Source organism: Tachypleus tridentatus, chromosome 8, assembly GCF_004210375.1.
Source record: "Tachypleus tridentatus isolate NWPU-2018 chromosome 8, ASM421037v1, whole genome shotgun sequence".
NCBI lineage: Eukaryota > Metazoa > Arthropoda > Merostomata > Xiphosura > Limulidae > Tachypleus > Tachypleus tridentatus.
This window is the reverse complement of record NC_134832.1, coordinates 128914849-128935137: the sequence shown is the minus strand read 5'-3', so window position 1 is coordinate 128935137 and position 20289 is coordinate 128914849. Positions and strand designations below refer to the sequence as shown.

Sequence of the window (20289 nt, the reverse complement as noted above, 5' to 3'; positions counted from 1 at the left end):
AGGGGGCATTATAATGTGATGGTCAAGCCCATTATTTGTTGGTAAAAGAGTAGTCCAAGAGTTGGTGGTGGGTGGTGATGACTAGCTACCTTCCCTTTAGTCTTACGTTGCTAAATTAGGGACAGATAGTGTAGATAGCTCTTGCGTAACTTTGTGCAAAATTAAAAACAAAAATTCTTTACTAAGGTAAATTCTCTCTGTCAGATACACCTGTTTCATTTTACATTATTATGGTAATAGAATATTAATTTATATATGCAATTTAATCCCGACTTTTGCCCTTTCTTTGTACAGTAATTTTCATTAAGGTGCTAAGTTTAACTTGTTCACAAGTAAATATTGGCTGTCACAATTAGTTTGTTTTTTTTCGTATGTTTTTTTACATTTGAAGTTTGTTACTTTGATATTATGAAAAATGAATCCTGCTAGTTATACATAGCTGTCTTGGAAACTGAATAATACTTGATACCTTTGTTTTCAAGGTTAACTGGTTTTTTTCTTTCCAAATTAACTCCTATCTTTTGAAGTGAATTACTGAAGTTATAACTTAATAATGGAGATTGATTTCTTTCATAACTTTTGTGAATTATGTAGGGTGTTTTTATGTAACTTAAATTCTTTGTTATTAACAATTTTCTTAGTTATAGATTTGGTAAATTACTGGTTTGTCTGGTTAAAGGTTCCTAGTTCATGTAACTAATTGTGCCAAAAAAAAAAAAAAGAATAAAATGATCTCAAAATGAGACTTGCATTCTTGATCTTAGAAGCTCATCATATTATTTCATTGCCAAACATAAACAGGAGTAAAAGTTAATTTCCATTTGAAATGCCAGGTGGATAAGGCACTAGACTTGTAATCTGAGGGTTTCAGGTTCGAATCCCTGTCACACCAAACATACTTGTCCTTTCAGCTGTGGGGGTGTTATGATGTGATGGTCAATTCCACTATTCGTTGGTAAAAATAGTAGTCCAAGAGTAGGTGGTGGGTGGTAATAACAAGCTGCCTTCCCTCTAGTCTTTCACTACTAAATTAGGGACAGCTAGCACAGATAGTTTTTGTGTAGTTTTGCATGAAATTCAAAACAAAACAACACTAATGAAATGTTTCAGATTTGTGTAATATATATATAATAAAGTGTGTAGCAGTTGTAACAGTAATTTTTAGTTAGTATTAGTGTAACACATTTTTGAGTAAAATATTTTATAGAAGAAATTTTCCATATTTGTAGAATGGAGCAAAAGTTAAAAAATCTAGATAAACATCATAAATAAAAGATAATGATTTGTTTAATATGAAGCTCTCAAATATGCAGATCATATTTGAAACTGTAAATTATATTTGAGATTTTTTTTTCCTTGCCTTATGGGCAGCATCAGCCTGTGGTAATGGTGACTGATATATCTCTGAAATTGACCTGAATGTCAAGATATATAAACCATTGCTACAACAGGATACTGCTGTCCATGGTAAAAAAAAATAAATTTTATCACTGATATACATTCTAAAGGTTAAAACCAACGAGAGTTACACAAAAATATTTTGTAAATTTCAACAGATGGTGCTATAATAGTACTTTAAAGAAAGGTTTCTTAAGTCTTCAATAATTACAGTCGATAAATTAGGACAAGAAATTTATGCAAGTTATAAAACCAAGGTTTTTAACAATTCATTTGCTAAAAATACATCATTAGACTGGAGTAAGACTGGAGTTGTATTTGAAAAAGGGGTGTTGATGCATAAAGTCCTGTCCTGTCCTGTCCACCATAGAGAATCGAACGTTAGAGTTTTTTAGCCCTGTTAATTTGCAAACCCACTACAAAACCCACCTGTGGACAGAGTTGTATTGAGACGTAATGCTAAAGTGTTATTAAACATTACATGTGTTCATTAATCATTTTTTTGTTCTGTTATTTCCTGAGTAGCCAATAACTTTAGTTACGGACTGGTACTCTTATTATCTTATGTAAATGATCGCTAACTTATGCTTTAAGAGATTGTTTTTTTTTATGGGTTATACATATCACATTTTAAAACTTGAAATAATTATCGGTTTTGGTTGATTTTTTATAGTAAGGCTGCCCATGCGTTTGCATGATCAATCAATACAGCCAATTTATATATATTTCATGAACAAATATATTGTTAAAGGTAATGAGTTCTTGTTTCCATTTCAAATTTTCGTTCATTGAGATAAAACTCGTTTGTATCAGAGTGTGACATATGTCCAGATAAAACTCGTTTGTATCACAGTGTGACATATGTCCAGATAAAACTGTTTGTATCACAGTGTGACATATGTCAAGATAAAACTCGTTTGTATCAGAGTGTGACATATGTCCAGATAAAACTCGTTTGTATCACAGTGTGACATATGTCCAGATAAAACTGTTTGTATCACAGTGTGACATATGTCCAGATAAAACTCGTTTGTATCACAGTGTGACATATGTCCAGATAAAACTGTTTGTATCACAGTGTGACATATGTCCAGATAAAACTGTTTGTATCACAGTGTGACATATGTCAAGATAAAACTCGTTTGTATCACAGTGTGACATATGTCAAGATAAAACTCGTTTGTATCAGAGTGTGACATATGTCCAGATAAAACTCGTTTGTATCACAGTGTGACATATGTCCAGATAAAACTGTTTGTATCACAGTGTGACATATGTCCAGATAAAACTCGTTTGTATCAGAGTGTGACATATGTCCAGATAAAACTGTTTGTATCAGAGTGTGATATAGGTCCAGTTTTATTTTTTGTTTGAAAACACAAATATTTTACACTTTCATACATATTATATCGAATATTCTGTTTTGTATATGTTTTTGTTACATAGTGTAATGACTAACCTAGAAGACAAGCAACTGAATTTTAAAGAACAGAGTTATTATAAATTTTTACTGTTTAGTAAGTCATATCTTAGTAACGATATGATATAGGAAGATGAAATTAAACAGTGTTAAGAGTATTATGTGGGTGCAAAGTACGCTGTTCTTACATGCTGCCACCAGGAGAGCCACAATGATTCCGTAACTGATCAATGACAGCAGGTGTTTACAATGTGCTCTTCCATATCCAGAACATATTGCATCTGTGTGGCAATGGATTTTACAGCAATAGCACACATCTCATCTGGTACTTTGGCTACTTCTTGAATAGTGGCATCCTTGAGGTCTGGAACTGTGTATGAGACTTTATCGGTACGCGCATGATTTCAGGTACCTTCACAATCAGAAATCGATTGATAGGTCCAGTGAATGAGGTGGTTATTCACAAGGAAATTGACGTGAATTGTCCACGCAAAACATGTTTCACCTGATTACCAATATACAGAAGAGGCATTATCCTGTATGTAAACCACAGTTTCTACCATTTCGTTAGTGTAACATGAGAATAACACTGATTGTGAACATTTCATGTTACTGCGCAGCTTTTTCTGTGCAGGACTATAGTTCATGTATTAACAGCTTTTTATAAAATAATAAAATCCAATAACAAAGCCAGCTGTAATTTCAGCAACATAGAGGTGTCTAGTCAATATTAAACTATGCCTTATTATGACTAAATAACTCACTCACACATGTTGACTTTTGTAAGAGTTTTATCACACATAACACGTTGGAGGAGGAGGGTCATTTATTGGTCATTTATTGCCAGTCTTGCCAAGAACTCTAACATAAAATCAGTACTTGAGGATAAATTCATCTTCTTCAGTACTTAACCTGATGCAGCTTGTAAGTAACCATTCAAAAAACTGACCGAAGAATCTTACAAACAGTTGAAACTGGGAAATACAGAAACCGTTAAGATATAACGTGAACTTTTGTACCTATATGCCTATTTCGCTTTGGTATGACTAATCTCAGTATGTGTTGATGGTGTGCACTAGTTTGCCTCTCCGCACGCTTATCAGCCTCATTATGGATGAATAAGTTTTGATATTGTTGTTGTTTCATTCATGGTAGGTCCTTATACTCTAAGAACCAGGGACACTCAGAAATATATAATTTGTCTTTACCTCGCTCTTGGTTAAAGAGATATTGTCGGAAGACTTTGAGGAACTTTGACTTTAGTTTCATTCAGATACAGAAGAAGAAGCCGGTGAAAAACAACAAGCTGATTAAATTTCTTATATCCTGATACAGTTTTGCAAAGTTTTGTTTGCTTTAAGTAAATTCCAACTTCTACAATAGCAAGGACAAAAAAGTAGATGAATGAACAAAATAAATATGATGCGAAATCTAAATAATAATAACAGAAAATATAGTATAACTAAAGGAAAATAAAATAAAAGAAGTCATGGGGTCACTAAATCAGGAATGGGATCCAAAGAATCACTACTCGAGAACTTGTTGTATTGAGGGAAAGGGGGATATCCCCAGAAGAAACCCTCATTCATTTAACCGTCGCCTAAACTTGTACCTGGAAGTAAAAAATCAACTTATGTTGGAAGTGAACATGTTACTAAAAACTCCAAAACTTAAGCCTATGGTAATAAACAGGAAATACGACATGTAATTCAAGGAAATTTTATTTCAGATAGGTAATTAACAGGAAATACAACATTTTCTTTAAATGTATTCATGCGCTAATTTCTTTTGTTTATTATTTAAGATTTTTTAACTGGTCGCAACTTAGATGGAAAAATGAGGACCGTCTTACTAAGTCTCATAGTGATGATTGAATTTGTACGAAAAAACAAACGACTATGATTGTGTAGTAACAAGAGCAGAGGACTACACTTAGGTGTTTTAGTATGGACTTTATTCCGTGTATCAAAGTTTGCGGATGGCTCAGCGGAAAGTATGAAGGCTCATAACACTACTAATCAAATTTTTCAATTCACACTGGGAAGAACACAAATAGGTCTTTGTGTTGCTTTGTGTTTAACGATAAAGAACTTTAACCTAGATAATACAGAATCCAGACGTTAATACATTTTACAGACAGAGTTGATAGTGTATTATGTTCCCAAACTTATATGATAGTTACGTACTTTGGATATTTAGATGAGAACTCTTGGGTCTTAGTTTATTTTGTAGCTTTCGGGCATAGCTACGCAAGGACTATCTGCGCATAGCCATTTGTAATTTTGAACTGATAGACCAAAGGGAAGATAACAAGTAAACATTACCCTCTACTAACTCGAATAGTACAGTCATAATGGTAGGGATTTTTGCTTAATTTTAAAATTTATATGTTTCGAAACTTTATCAGAAACGACGGTTTCTTTTCATCTTACACATGATTACATGAAGTATTCGCGAAAGTTGAAAGATAAAGTTAATATTTCTGAGTTTATTTGATGGTGCAGGGATGACTTCTAATTTAGTAATAATACTGATATAATTATGAGTGCAGAAGGGGACTAAGAAAAACATAAAAAAATAGAAGAAGGAAAATCGGTTGTCTATCCTCTAGAAATCTGTTACAAGTAGTTTGTTTGATTGTAATTAAGCACAATGAGCTGTCTGTGCTCTGTCTACCAGGGGTATCAAAACCCGTAGTCTAGAGTTGTAAGTCCGTAGGCATACCGCTGTGCCGCTGACGGGAGTTTATAAATTTAATGTCTTTGCTGGGACAAGTAAATCCAATAGAGGTTTTGCGTGTGACGTCACTCTTGACCTAGTTACTGCTGACCGCCATGATGGGTGGCACGCTCGGCGTGTTTATATTCCAACACAAGGGTGATTCATAGTCAAAAGTGCGCGATGGTACACTCGTGTTGTGCATTTAACTGTTCAAATCGACATGGACAGGTGGAAAATGTGTCATACTACAGATTTCCTAAAGATTCCGACCGAAGAAGACGATGGATTGCAGCTGTCAATAGGAAAAACTGGACACCCACAGAGCACACCAGACTTTGTAGTAAACATTTTGTGTCAGGTATCTATAATTCATCTATAGCCAGGCTGAATAAATTGAAACTTACATGCATGATATATGTATAGCAGAACACACTGCAGCACCAGTCAAAGAAATGTTTTTTGCACACTTTTCTTTTACTTTTAAATAACTGAATAGTAACTTTACTGAAGGAACAATATTATTCATGATGAATAGGTTATATAGCCATTTGTACATTAAGACAAAATGTTAATATCTCTTAAAGGACCAATTTAAGTGATTCATCAGAAAACCACAACTAGCACAAGATCAAAAAAGTGTGCAAATAATTATTTTGTTGGCTGTACATTCAGTTGTTATACAATGTTCAGCACATTCAGTTATATATATATATATATTTTCAGTTAAAAGTGTACAGTGTATCTGTTATATATATAAATATTATCTGATGATGCCTGTAGATCTATATCTTAACTAAATTATTGTACTCTGTTTCAGGGACGAAGAGTGATGATCCCCTATCACCTGACTACGTACCTTCCATATTTCATTTTACACGTTCTCCCCTGAAGAGAAGGAAAGCTGCTGAATTGTGTAAATATGAAAACAGGAAAGAAGTGACCAAAAGGAGAAAAGAACAACAAAAGAGACATGAAGCTGCTGCTGGGCTGCTTGACCTTGCTTTCATAGAATCTGCTGGCACTGCTGCCACTGATAGCAGCTGTACTGATTCTGCTGATGAACTTGAAGCTACATGTGATACTTTTGACTTGTGTACATCACAATATACAACTGAGACATGTATGCAGACGGAAATATCATTCACAGACTTAGTTAGACTTGAATCTGAATGCCAACAGTTGCGGAATGAAGTCCTCCACTATAAAAGTACAGCAAAAGCGAACTGTTTTGAAGATGCTACTTTTGCAAATGACGACGAGAAGGTCAAATACTGTACAGGTCTGCCGTCATATGCAGTGATGATGATCATATGCAACCAAATTTACAGATATTCCCGAGATACACAGTCAGTCTCTAAATTTCAACAATTCATATTGACACTCATGAGACTGTGATTGGATGTGCCACTGCAACTCTTAGGATACATATTTGGATTGCACACCTCAACAGTATCACGCATATTTCAGGAGCTCATAAATGTCATGAATATTCGACTGGTACCAACATTTGTTTTCTGGCCTGAGAGAGAGGAACTAAGAATGACGTTGCTCGTGTCTTTTCGTGAGAAGTTTTCAAAGTGTGCCTGCATCATTGATTGTTTCGAAATATTCATACAGCGGCCGTCAGACCTCCAGGCACGAGCAGACACCTATTCACTGGATGTTGAAACTTCACGTGTCCTTACTTCCGCGAGAATACATGTTGAGAGGGTGATCGGCATGGTACGCCAAAAGTATTCTATGCATGAAAGTACTATTCCAATTACGCTGTTACAAACTGATCAAAGTTGTAATTTAACAACATTAGACAAAATAGTAAGAGTGGCATGTGCTCTAACAAACATCTTTCCATCTGTTGTGCCATTTGACTGACTTTGTCCTATATATATTTATTGTACATAAGACACACCTTCATTTTGTTTACATTTCAGTATTCATTCATGGGTGCTTGTTTAAGAGTTACACTTTTGCATAGTTTAAAACTACCTTGTTAAAAAATCTGTACTTCTGGGAAATCTAAAATAATACATAATGTATGCTAGAAATTCATATCTTAAATTTTATTTTGCCTGCAAACATGTATGTTGTGAAGCATAATAAACAGCATGAATATCTACATATTGCACTCTGTCTAATTATTTTCATCCATTAATAATATTTCATACCCTTGGCTAAAAAGGGTGAATATAAATTATAATGTGTAGTGACAGCACATTGAGATAAAATACACTGTACTGGTATATAACATTCATGCTAAAGAGGTGAAATTCTAAAGAATATTGATTATTTGTATAAGGCAGAAAATGAACAGTTGGGTTAGCTGGCACCCCTTCACGTAACATGAACAGTGAACAATTTAAAATTTACACAAAGGCCAATAACGAAATAGTGACAACCTGATATGGTTATTGTTTCTTTTTACTGAGTTTTTTTGCAATCTAAGCAGGTCCATTTCTTTGGTTGTCTCTGCAGCCCGACACATTCCATATGGAAATGCACAACTTTGCAGCCCATGTTGCTGCACCGTAGTGTTATTGTATCAGTTTTGCTTGTACGGTAGTAGTAGCACAACAGCTGATCATCAGCTTGTTCTGATGGCTTTGTGAATTTCTGCCCCACGAGCTCAGGCAGAACACACAGTCTAAAGAATGTCTCCAGCTCTCCTACCATTCTATTTAAGAAGTCAGTGTCCAGCATAATCCTTTCAACATGGAGAGACTGCTGGTCATCTGTCTACACAACAAAATCACAATAGTTCACACCAGTTAGAAGCATCTGCCCCTGAACCTGGTAATAATAGGCATGGTTTTTCTTCAGTGAGAATTTGTCACCAATCCTTTCCAAGCAAAACTGTCCATCTTCTGCAGCTTCATTCAGTGACTTGCCTCGTTTGCAGTGTGGGCATTTTATTTCAAGTACACCCTTCCTACAACAAAGGCATTCAACCAGACCATCAGATGTCGCACCTAGGTAAGGGTATTGCGGAATAATGTGTAGCCCACTGTCTACTACCTTTAGTTGCTGGTGCTGTGTCCTTCTCACTTGTACATACAATGATCGAGCATGTTATTCATGCTTACATCCCCATCTTGTTGCCTTGGTTGAACATTTGGTAGCGTGGGGGTAACAGATTTGTTTCAAAAGTGACTTAGAAGGGTTGGCGACACTGGTACGACAAGCAGCTTTGAATTTTGAGGGTGTTATTCTACCAGCACGATGATCGTACCATAGCCTACTTTTCCATTGCTGTCTGGTCAGCTTCTCAAGAGCTGTTGCTTCCTCAACACTAATCGTCAGTGAAGTAAAAATGTCATCACACACCTGGTTTAGCTCTTCCACTGATATTGGATTATGTCTGCGCAGCAGTGTCAATGGTTGTGGCAATGGCACTGATACTGCAGCAGGCACATAGTGTCTTGCATAGTCCTTAGTCAATGAGAGGAAGCCAGACTTCACTCCAGTGTTCTGAATTGCAAGGTAGCATGCCTCTACTTCTTCCTCAGTCATTGGGGGGCATGCTGTTGCTGTTGCTTGGCATGCTGTTGTAGACTGCTCGGTCAGTTTGTTTTTTTTGGTTGTGACACTTGTGAAGTCCATGTCCGTGACCTGCTTTAAGTGTCCCTTTCCTCTGGATGGCACAATCCACTCACAAGGCATTGATGTGCAAGCTGTGCTGTGATGTCTCTTTACGACAGCTTCCATGTAGAACAAAGTTGCTGCTACGTGGGAGCAGACTTCACCTAGTCCAGCCTTGCAGGTGCAGTGGGAAGATATTATCTCTCCATTCCTGCAGCTAGCAACCCATAGCTTTAGTGGTGGTTCATTTAGCCGCTGAGAGTGGCACACCTCATATAAGCTTTTAAAGACAACTGGGTATCAGGTTGGGATACATGTGTCACTCAAATAATAAAATAATATTAAAAAAATAATAGAACAGTTAAATATTAAATTATTTTTACAGAAACCTTACATGGCTATTGGCCAGCTTTAACAGTCCATATCTACTTATACTATTTATTATCTATATATTGATACCGTACCAAAAATTAATCATAAGTAAAAAATTAAGTTTTGAAACAGCCTAGACAATTAGGTGTCTTAATGTCATTATACAAACATGTATATAAGTGCTCTAAGCTAGACTTTGACAACAGTCAGTACACATGTAGTACAATAATATTGAACCATTTATTAAATTGGGGGCCCTACTTTACTTCAGTACCTAGTCTTCGTCTAAAATGTAGTTAAATCTATCATACAGAGTACATGATACATGTATGTAATATAACATGATGTACAAACTTTTGCTGTAATGATGACTTTATCCGACGTTGCCCTGGTTATCTGGACATTCTGTACAAATCCTGCCACAAAGTACTTGTACGCATCAAGGCTTTTGTAACCTTTTAGACTTTCATTTGTATAGGTGGAAGTCCTGTTTATCAAACATATATAAATGTCACCATATGTAATATTTGGCAGATCTACTCCGGCAACAGTCTGACTCTGAGCAACGTTGTCTTGGCTGGATATTACTGGCGTAAATACACGTGGCGGGAGCATATACGGGTCTCCTACACTCAGTTCCTTCACGTTTTCCTCATACCTGGCCTTTTCAGCACCTGTCAGGTGTGCTACAAGTGATGAAAAGCCAGCGGCAGCATTTACATGTGAATAGTACTGAATACAGCAGTTGTTAACTCGTTCAGTCATGCGGGACACTTGCCACCCAATATGGCGGTATGTTTACAAACCTCGTTGTGGCCACGTGACACTAATAGGTTCACGCAAAACCTCTATAGGTCAAAGAGTGCGTTTTTACTGTCTATTTTTATAGTATTCTTAAAGCTCCATGGCGCGGGTCGAATTTTTGTAGCAACGAGATGCGAACAGTGAACTTTCAGACTCACAAGTTTGTTTGTTTTTGGTTTTTGAATTTCGCCCAAAGCTACTCGAGGGCTATCTGCGCTAGCCGTCCCTAATTTAGCAGTGTAAGACTAGAGGGAAGGCAGCTAGTCATCACCACCCACCGCCAACTCTTGGGCTACTCTTTTACCAACGAATAGTGGGATTGACCGTAACATTATAACGCCCCACGGCTAAAAAGGCGAGCATGTTTGGTGCGACAGGGATGCAAACCCGCGATTCTCAGATTACGAGTCGCACGCCTTAAACCACCTGGCCAGGCCGGGCCTTCAGACTCACAATCTAGACACGCTAACATATAGCTTATGTCCTGCACGGATACCCTTGTTAGCTTATAAATCTAATGTTATCAAGTCTGTTCACTATATCCGTTAACCTGCCTAAACTGGTGTTTAAGAACCAGATCGTATTGTAACAAAATATTTCATAAGTGAAAAAATATCCATGATAGTATTTTTAATTTTTTTCATGTTTAATACTGTTTGTTTTTTATTACTTAAAAAACAAATTATTCCATTTGTATGTGTTTGAATCTAAACGCGTCTGATTAAAAAATACGGGTACACTTTTATACAATGATAAAGAGCGACCTTTAAGTTATTTTAATGTAACTATTCGCTTTTCGTAAAACGAAATGATTCATTAGCTATGCAATATTTCAATCTCATTCAACTATTGTTGTTTTCTATTCTAAATTTTGTTTGTGTAATCCCTAAAGACCTGTTAGAATATTAATTTTTGTGGATAATAACACTCATATGATTAGCCATTATGGCATTTCATGTCACGGTCAAAATTGGTATCTCTTCTAAACATTTTTGTTGTGTTTTAACTTCCACACATACTTGCATAATGATACTGATAGTTTAACTGTAACCGAGAGACACTGTGTATAAGGTCCAGTTTCATCCTTTTTAAATCAATGCAGAACAATTATAATTTGTGTCTCCTTTCCAATTAAATTTCGTGAGAAACTTTCCGTATATTAGTAACTACTGAATTCCATAAAATATTATATGTTCATAACACTTCATGTCGCTTGCTACCCTGTAAAAATCAATTTTGTCACGCCTTGCCTATCACTGTGATGACAAGAATACAACGTCCTTATCTGATATCTTCAACACAGTAGAATAGTGGAGCACGTGCTTCCCAACATTCTTTTGAACGTGAAGCAAGCAATAGTTTGTGAACAGTAAGAAAGCAGAATGCTACAAAATATACTATGTACTCTGTATGTATCGAACCACGATTTTTATCATTAACTTAAGGTTATTGATGAGCCAGTGGAGGGGTTGAGAGCACGTAAGAAAGTCTGCACAAAATAATTAAAGAATAACTGAAACATAATATTTTAGCCATGGCGAAACCAATGTTCTAAAATAATGATAAATACTGCTTTCCTTCAGTTTTAATCAACCGAAGTATTTGGTGATTCATCCACAAATTATCTGAAATATAAACGACTGACCATTCGGTTTATAGTTTCTATTGGGTAATTTACAGTTTTTGTACTTCATGACATCTTATGTCAATACAGAATATCGTTACCACGAACAGTAATAACAGCCTGATGCTGAATCCTTAAAATCTAAAATATTTGTTTTGCTTATCCTCGACAGTTCCTCTAAAATAGGTGTTTTCAGTGTACATTTAATGTGTGAAGTCATATATATGTTCCATGGAACCGAAATCGGTTGAACGTATAATGCATTCCTCTCTGTACTTTCTCTCTTATACTAGAAATGCGTCGACTAACTTATCATGGTGGGGAGAACGTCATCACTCATTAGTCAGGGCCAGTTTCACCGCCGTATGACACCATAGAAGGGTCGCAGGGTAACATGTGTTATTTGTGGCTCCATAAGATGTGTAGATGTTGGCACATCCAGCTGTTCTTGTTTTCATCATATTACAATCACCGTTTTATACACAACGTTCCTGAATGGAAATGGGGTTTTACCTTTTCCCTATCCTTTCCAAATCAGTTTACGTCTTTAATATCTCGATATGGTAAATTACACCTGTCAAACACAATGAATAAATAAAATACTGCTCCACCCGTCTTGATTCGTTGGACATTTTCTAGGTACCACTGTGGACGAGCTGTTTTAAGTTTTACCGTGAATAGAATGAATCTCAATAAATGCCTAGCATTCAGGTTAATTTTGTGGCATATGTTTGTAACCCTTTCTACACTGATGAAATATCCACTTACAGCTGTTCAGTCTCTAAAGAGGGTACCCTACGAATGTGGTGAAATAGGATCGACAAACAGATAGGGTTTCTTGCTTGAGTTGGGAAATAAGGTCTCTTTGTCTAGATGTTTAAACAGCTTTATTGTTGTATTCTGAAGATGGTTGGCGTGTGAGTTAAAGTACAGAACAGCGTTTCGACCTTCTTAGGTCATCTTCAGGTTACCTAAGGAATTTGAAACGTTGTTGTATCGTTTATTTCAATTAAAGTTTTCATATCCATAACAGCCATCTTTAGAATACATTTTTGCTTCATTTGGGTTTCTCGTCATCATGAACTTTATTGTTGATTTGGAATAATTTTCACATTTTTCTAAAGATTCTTTGAGAGACATTATTTAATTCACAATAGCTTACTGTAATTGGCTGGTTTGCATTCGTCAAATTGTCCTCCACAAAAATGGAATTTTCAAAATACAAATGCTTTTTTTTTTACGTCTTATCATAGTTCATCAGTAATTTGGACACTTTAAAACCTTTTATTTACTTCAAAGAGACAAAGGAGGCAAGACTTTATACGGCCACTATACAAAAGTTAACTGAACGACCAATCGTTGTATTTCCTGACAGATCATAAGATATCTTATTTTAGCTGAACAGAGTGACGACTCACCAGTTTTGCCTTTCATATGTTTAGTATTATAAATATGGGTTACATTTCAATTGTGTTACGTCAGCAGAATGTAAAAAAATATAAGAATACAAGAACTAATATGTGGCGAAACCAACAATATACAGTCTAGATTATATAAGTAAAACTTACGAATTATCTACGTCGTGTACTACCATGTAGAAGCTACGTGACACAACCAACAATGTACAGTCTAGGTTATATAAGTAAAACTTACGAATTATCTACGTCGTGCAGTACTACCATGTGGAGAAGCTACGTGACACAACCAACAATGTACAGTCTAGGTTATATAAATAAAACTTACGAATTATCTACGTCGTGCAGTACTACCATGTGGAGAAGCTACGTGACACAACCAACAATGTACAGTCTAGGTTATATAAGTAAAACTTATAATGGTTTACGTCATGTAAGTAGCAAGTTGTGAACAAATTGTCTAGCGCGTCTAACAATGTCTAAGTTATGTAAGTAAAATTTATGAATGGTTTACTTGATACGTGAAGGAACGAGCGGAGAGTACGAAGATAGGATCAATGATAAACAAACTGTGTTATGTGAGAACAAAAGGTAAATAACCTATGTGATAGAAACAGTGGCAAGTGGGCAGTTTATGTGATATAGGAAATAACGTGTATTGAACGTACACAGCCTAAGACAGTAACACATGAACGTTATACCTGGTGCAGTCTGCATCTGTGACTAATCGTAATGACGTTAATAACAAATGAAATGCGTGATCAAACTAAAAGAGTGTGAAAAATAACATCTAAGCCACATGTGCTACTTAAACATTAACTAATATAAACATGTGGTATGAATAATCCACTTAATTAGAGCCGTAACATTTAAACAATAGATGATAATTAAGTACCAAGATATGTGATATGAACAATGTAGTGTTAATTATCTGAGCATTAAAATACATGGTGTAAACTGTATGGTGTTGATAACTCACGTGTTATGTAAGTACTAAAATATATGATGCAAATTATACGGTGTTAAATATCCAAGTATTAAAATATATGGTTTAAACTATGTAGTGTTGATAACTCACGTAGTGTGAGCAGTAACATTTAAATAATATGTATTATGTACGCATTAAAATATATGATGTGAACTGTACAGCGTTAATTGTTCATGCAATGTGAGCAGTAACTTGTGAACAAACTAGGCAGATAGCTGTATTACAGATTTCTCTTCTTTTCATCAAATATTAAATAGAAAATATAATCTGTGACGCAGAGGTCCAATGCACTCCCTGCCATACCTTCTGCTGTAGGCTCTAGCCTCGCCCATTGAGGTCTCGTCTCAGTAGCCCAGACAAGCACACCAAAGAATTGTTTTTAAGACCTAATTTCATTTCACCCAAACGGTTGGTGGGTCAGCAGAGAGTTACGCCCTCTCTTTAACCAAGAAATGTGTTAAGATGAAAGTGGTGATTGTCCATAACTGGTAATTAGAAGAAGAAACTAAATATGGTAATAGTGGACAGTGAATATTTTATTTCATTTTAGATGTAGGGTTGTAGTGTCATTCACGATTATTTCTTCTTCATATTCCCACTGTTTTGTGGCTATAAAGAAATACAACAAGGTTTATAACGATGATATGTATGGATCTTGAATGGGCAAGGCTGCAGTCCACATATCATGGATATTACCATTATAAAAGGCCTAGCTGTATTTCTTTGGTTTGCTTGCTCTGAGTATGCTGATGAACCTTAAATAGGTGAGACTGCAGCCAACAGCAGAAGGTGTGATGATTTAGAGAATGCACTGGGCTTCTGCGTCACAGATCATATTTTCAGTGTTACCTTTGAAGAGAAGATAAAACTGTAATAACAAGTAATAACTTATGCGCAAAGCCATAATATTATTCACATAATTAAATTAATATGGATTGCTGAATGGCGAGTTGGAAATTACACATAAATTCGTAGATAAATAGATAATCACTAGTTAAAGCATTTTACCTCTTAATGCCCAATTACTTTAAGTTCACTTACTGAAACTAATCATCTTTTAACCCTTCCATAGTCCAACACACACGAAGTAAGTGAGAAAACCAATCCTCAGTGATTTACAAAAGTCACATACAATTGGTTTTTTTATTTAATATGATAATGTTTCTTAATTTGAAGTTAGTAGATTAATTTGATGGAAATTGATTTGGTTAATTTCTTAATCTAAGTATGCTGATAAATGAAATTATACAAAGAACACAACATTGGAAGTAGGAAAATTATACTGGCAGCGTGGTAATATACACGTGTAATAAATTTTTATTTGAAAAGCACGGTAAGTTTCATGGCATATTTTATATACATCGCTGGCCAAAATCTTAAGGCCAATGAACATGAAGAAAAAAACATGCATTTTGCGTTGTTAGACTCAACCACTTATTTGAGTAAAGCCTCGAAAGATAAAAATATAAAAAGGGAAAATAAAAATAAAACCTTTTTTAGTATTTAATAGGGAAAATGTGAACACTATGAAATTAGCCTAAATACTAGCTGGTCAAAAGTTTAAGACAATACCAAAAAGAATTCCTAAACAGGGTAGGAAATGCCCAACAAGAGGTCTCAGTTGTGAGTTGCACGGCCGTCATTGCGAATAATTGCAAACATTCGCTCTGACATGGTCGATATAAGCATTTGCAGAAGGCTGACTGGAATGTTATTCCAAGTGGTGAAGATGGCTTCACGAAGATTATGTACTGTTTGAAATTGACGTCCACTTCTATAGACTTCCCTTGCCATCCACCTCTAAATATTTTCAATGGAGTTCAGTTCGGGCAAACACGCTGGATGGTCCAAAAGAATCACGTCATTCGCCATGAAAAAGTCCTTTGTCCTGCGGGCATTGTGAATTGCAGCATTGTCCTGCTGAAAGATCCAGTCATTTTCACACAAGCGAGGGCCTTCAGTTAATAAGGATGCTCTCTCTAACATGCCAATGTAGCCAGCTGCTGTTTGACGCCCCTGTTTTACCTGAAGCTCCATTATTCCATGAAAGAAGAAAGTACCCCAGATCATGATGGAACCTCCTCCTCTGTTTCGTGTAAACAATGTCTCCGGTGGGGTATCCTTATAGTGTCAGTAACGTTGAAAGCCATCTGGACATTCCAGGATAATTTTTTTCCCATAAGAGAACAAAACCTTCGTCCACTTTTCTACGTCCGATGTTTGGTGCTTCTCAGCAAAGTTAAACCGAGCTGTATCGTGGTGTGGAAGGAGGCGTGGCCTTTGAAGACATTTACAGTTTTTAAAGCCTTTCTCTCGTAGACGCCGTCTTATTGTTCTTGAGCTGCATTCTGCGTCCGTAAGGGCCTTAATCAGATTCAACGATCGGCTGGTGTCTTGCCGGAAAACACGTCGAATCCTCCTGCTCAACGCTGACGAAATTTTCTTGGGCCGACTGCTTGAAATTCTCATTCCGTATCCCTTAGGGTCTTTTAAGAAATTTGCAACAGCAGTTTTACAACGCCTAATCTCACCAGCAATGGTTCGTGGAGAGAGACCTTGGTTTTATAGCTCGACAATTTTGTCACGTTCAAACTGTGTCAACTTTTTAGCCTTTGCCATGTTTTTACCCAGTGTAACACAGGAGATGTCAGTGGGAGATGTTGACAACGCTAACGCTTGAACACAAATGACTAAATTTCGTTACGTGTTTACCGATAAACGCTCGCTTCTTTTCAGTAGGGTCTTAAACTTTTGACCAGCTATAATTTATGCTAATTTTATAGTGTTCACATTTTCCCTATTAAATGCTAAAATAGTTTTTTTTATTTTCCCTTTTCTTATTTTCATCTTTCGAAGCTCTACTCAAATAAGTGATTGAGTCTAATAACGCAAAATGCAAATTTTTTCTTTATGTTCATTGGCCTTAAGACTTTGGCCTGTAGTGTATATAAAATACATATACATAAGTAGCACCATCTACCTTCATATATCTTAATGAATTAAAAAACTACGAATTTTAAAAAGTGATCTTTTTCTCACCACCACTAGAGGTTCAGCAATACATCGATACTTGTGGTGGGCAGAGCACAGATAACTCATGTATAGCTTTGCTCTTAACAGCAACCAAATTAACAGAATGAAATATTTACTAGAAATATTTCTGCGTTTACATAAATAATAAAGTATAGAGAAATGTACACATGAATAGGTTATAGTGGGAATAACTTTTTATAGAAATATAGATGACTTGTACGCTTTCGTAACTGTCAACTTTTGTTGGTACATGAGTGAGTTAAGCGTTATACACAAACGCACATATGTTTTCATACGTTAAACTTTGAACGCAGATCAGATAAAGATATCAGAGTAAAATAGAATTTTACCGCATGCAGTATTGCAAAGTTTTTTTATTATGTGAACAGGCTTGCTTTAAGTAATGACAAACACGAGTAGTTTTAACGAGCTGAACAAGACTAGACATGTAACGAAAAAATCAAAGACACAATCCACGACAAGAGATCGATTTGGTTATAGTGGGAGTTTGTTTAATAAGAAATGAAAATAAGAAATGTGAAAAATAAAGATATTTGTTATAATTTTTACCAGCTATTCTCTACTTACAAAGTGATGTGTGATACTTTGGGCTGGGGTGAAGATATGCTTTAAATATCATGCCCTATCTACGATAAAGGAAAAAATCATATATATATATATATATATATATGCGGCGCACGGGTACTGTGGAACTGACTCAGTCACCCGGGAAAGAGAGAAACCATGTTTGCCCAGTGGTAACAGTTCTATTGATTGAGAAAGAGCAAAGAGTTCGCTATGGTAACCACGTTGTCATGGTAACGGCTGTTCGGATGTTCTCTTCTCCTTCTTGAAAACACATCAGGCACAGCTCGTGGCCTGGTCTTCACATGCACTCTTAAGCTGCGGATGCTGAGACGAGTGCAGTAGTGGCCTCCTTTCTATGCGCAATCAGTTTAGCTCTTTCAAGTGACATTTCAGTAGTTTCCTATGTATTAATCTGTAGCCTTCACAGAGCCACATTCATTAACTGCTGTGGAAGAACGTTCCTTTAGAATGCTATATTCTTTCTTGTTATTATTTTAAACTGAGATTCTTGAACGAACTGACCAACTGTACCAAGCTTCAGCTGAGGTAAGTGTATCTTCTATGTACAAAATTTTGCAAAGCACACTTATAATATAAAGCTTTATATTGCTTTTCTTAACTCTCATTAGCTTTCTTGGCCTCATTCATGTACATTTGAAATAATCGAATTTCACACATCTTTTATTTTACCTGAAAAATGGACATTTGAAAAACTATTCTCAATATAAAGTTTTATTGAAAAATCATATTAATTATCCAAAATATTTTTTCTCTGTAAATAAATAATTTATAAACCTAATGGCACGAAAAAAAATAACACATTTTCGCTTCAAACAAGGTAAAAACCGAATGTTAGAAAATTTATTTCTGTGAAATTAAGTTAACTGAATATTTCTTTTATGTATATATAAACAGTGGTAAGCTCAAAGGCTTATAACAGTCTTTCATGATGAAGAGAAACTCACTTGATGTAAAGTGTATTCTAAAGACGGCTGGTTAACCTGAAGATGACCTAAGACGATAGATACATTGTTCTGTGCTTTATTTTAATTAAAGTTTTAATTCCCATACCACCAGTCTTTAGAATACATTAATATAACAGTTGATACCCGTGATGGGCACAGCACAGGTAGCCCATTGTGTAGCGTTCTACTTAATAAGAAACAAAAACTAAATATAATATAATAAGTTCAAACTTTTATTGTTATGTTTACAAATTCATATTTATAAGTGCGAGAATCTGCTTCCATCTGGTTTGATTTGGCTTTAGAGTCGTTTGGCGATTTAGAGGAATTAATTTTTTTTTTATTCTGATAGAAAATCATTAAACTTTAACGTATTAATTCGACCTTAACCTCAGAAATCTCAAATTTTCTTCGTAAGTGTAAAGATAAAAGCAAACAGTTATGGCGACGTTGTTATAAACAAACGCGCGTGGTTCTCACATATAAAACGTTAAAACCAGATTTATCAACATTCAATACTAAATCTCTGAGTCCTGTGTCATAATTTTTGAGACAAAATTTCTAAGTGTAAATGCTAATCACATTCAGTTGGCTGTAAAGTTATGTCGTCATACAATTTCTGACGCTGAGAACATCTTGTTGAATCAATCATAATGAATGTCTATGTTTACAATTTCGCGTTTTATGCACTGTTTAAGAGTATACGAGTACTGAATAACGGTATTCGCTAATTCTTACTTTCATACATACTGACTTTTACTTTCGAAATTTGTAAAATTTATGAGTATACATTTGCACGGCATTCAAATCAATAAAAACATTTGATTTTTTTTTCTGTAGATAACCCGCACAGTTTAGAAGACATTTTACTGCTTACAGATAACGTAACGCACACTTTTATTGAATTTAAGTTTGCAAGATATCATATGACTAGCTATTTATCTTTAAAACGTTTCGTTATTTATTCTTGTAGCTATAAAACATCCTAAGGTGTATTACAAACAACTTTTGCACATAAAGAAATACAAATTATTGTGCTCTGAGATAGATTATGAGGTGAGACAGTTTAATTAAACATGATTTTGGGTAATATATTACTGTATTAATATTTTTCTGTGCATGCAAAACCATATTCTTTGTTATTTATCACAATAATTCCATCTGTTCACTGAGGTGATTCACCCATCTTCAATAAATTTCAGTACAAAATGCTGAGATAGTACGAATTATCTCCATCAGGTCATTCCAGATCCAGAAGGCAGTAAACAAATTAATCTTAAATTTGTCAATACATTCTATGAAAAGCTAAGCCTAATATTTGATACTTTAAAAAATAAGTAAATAATATATAAAACAACTTCATTCAACTAGAGACTACCGCTATT

At 35.3% G+C, this 20289-nt stretch overlaps 3 protein-coding genes across 5 annotated transcripts in view; 2 read left to right on the top strand and 1 right to left on the bottom strand.

The window, feature by feature from the left end:
• The window catches only part of LOC143223476 (zinc finger CCCH domain-containing protein 15 homolog), a 282471-nt gene that overhangs the window by 189123 nt on the left and 73059 nt on the right, over positions 1–20289 (top strand). The gene's annotated exons all lie outside the window — the stretch shown is intronic.
• LOC143224281 (uncharacterized) lies at positions 5610–7420 on the top strand. The gene is made up of 2 exons (XM_076452683.1): positions 5610–5897; positions 6357–7420. The coding sequence occupies exons 1-2, from the start codon at positions 5720–5722 to the stop codon at positions 6932–6934; spliced, it is 756 nt and encodes a 251-aa protein (XP_076308798.1). The 5' UTR covers positions 5610–5719; the 3' UTR covers positions 6935–7420.
• LOC143224004 (uncharacterized) lies at positions 8258–10252 on the bottom strand. The gene is made up of 3 exons (XM_076452470.1): positions 9842–10252; positions 8616–9385; positions 8258–8573 (listed from the first exon to the last, which is right to left on the bottom strand). The coding sequence occupies exons 1-3, from the start codon at positions 10250–10252 to the stop codon at positions 8273–8275; spliced, it is 1482 nt and encodes a 493-aa protein (XP_076308585.1). The 3' UTR covers positions 8258–8272.

What these genes read in the sequence shown, in the direction of transcription:
- LOC143224281 (XM_076452683.1), top strand. Translation starts at nt 5,720, where the DNA reads ATGGTACACTCGTGTTGTGCATTTAACTGTTCAAATCGACATGGACAG. An exon ending in TAGTAAACATTTTGTGTCAG is followed by an intron (nt 5,898 to 6,356) that starts GTATCTATAATT and finishes ACTCTGTTTCAG; the next exon opens with GGACGAAGAGTGATGATCCC.
- LOC143224004 (XM_076452470.1), bottom strand. Translation starts at nt 10,252, where the DNA reads ATGACTGAACGAGTTAACAACTGCTGTATTCAGTACTATTCACATGTA. An exon ending in AAGTCATCATTACAGCAAAA is followed by an intron (nt 9,386 to 9,841) that starts GTTTGTACATCA and finishes AGCTTATATGAG; the next exon opens with GTGTGCCACTCTCAGCGGCT. An exon ending in GCAACAAGATGGGGATGTAA is followed by an intron (nt 8,574 to 8,615) that starts GCATGAATAACA and finishes ACAAGTGAGAAG; the next exon opens with GACACAGCACCAGCAACTAA.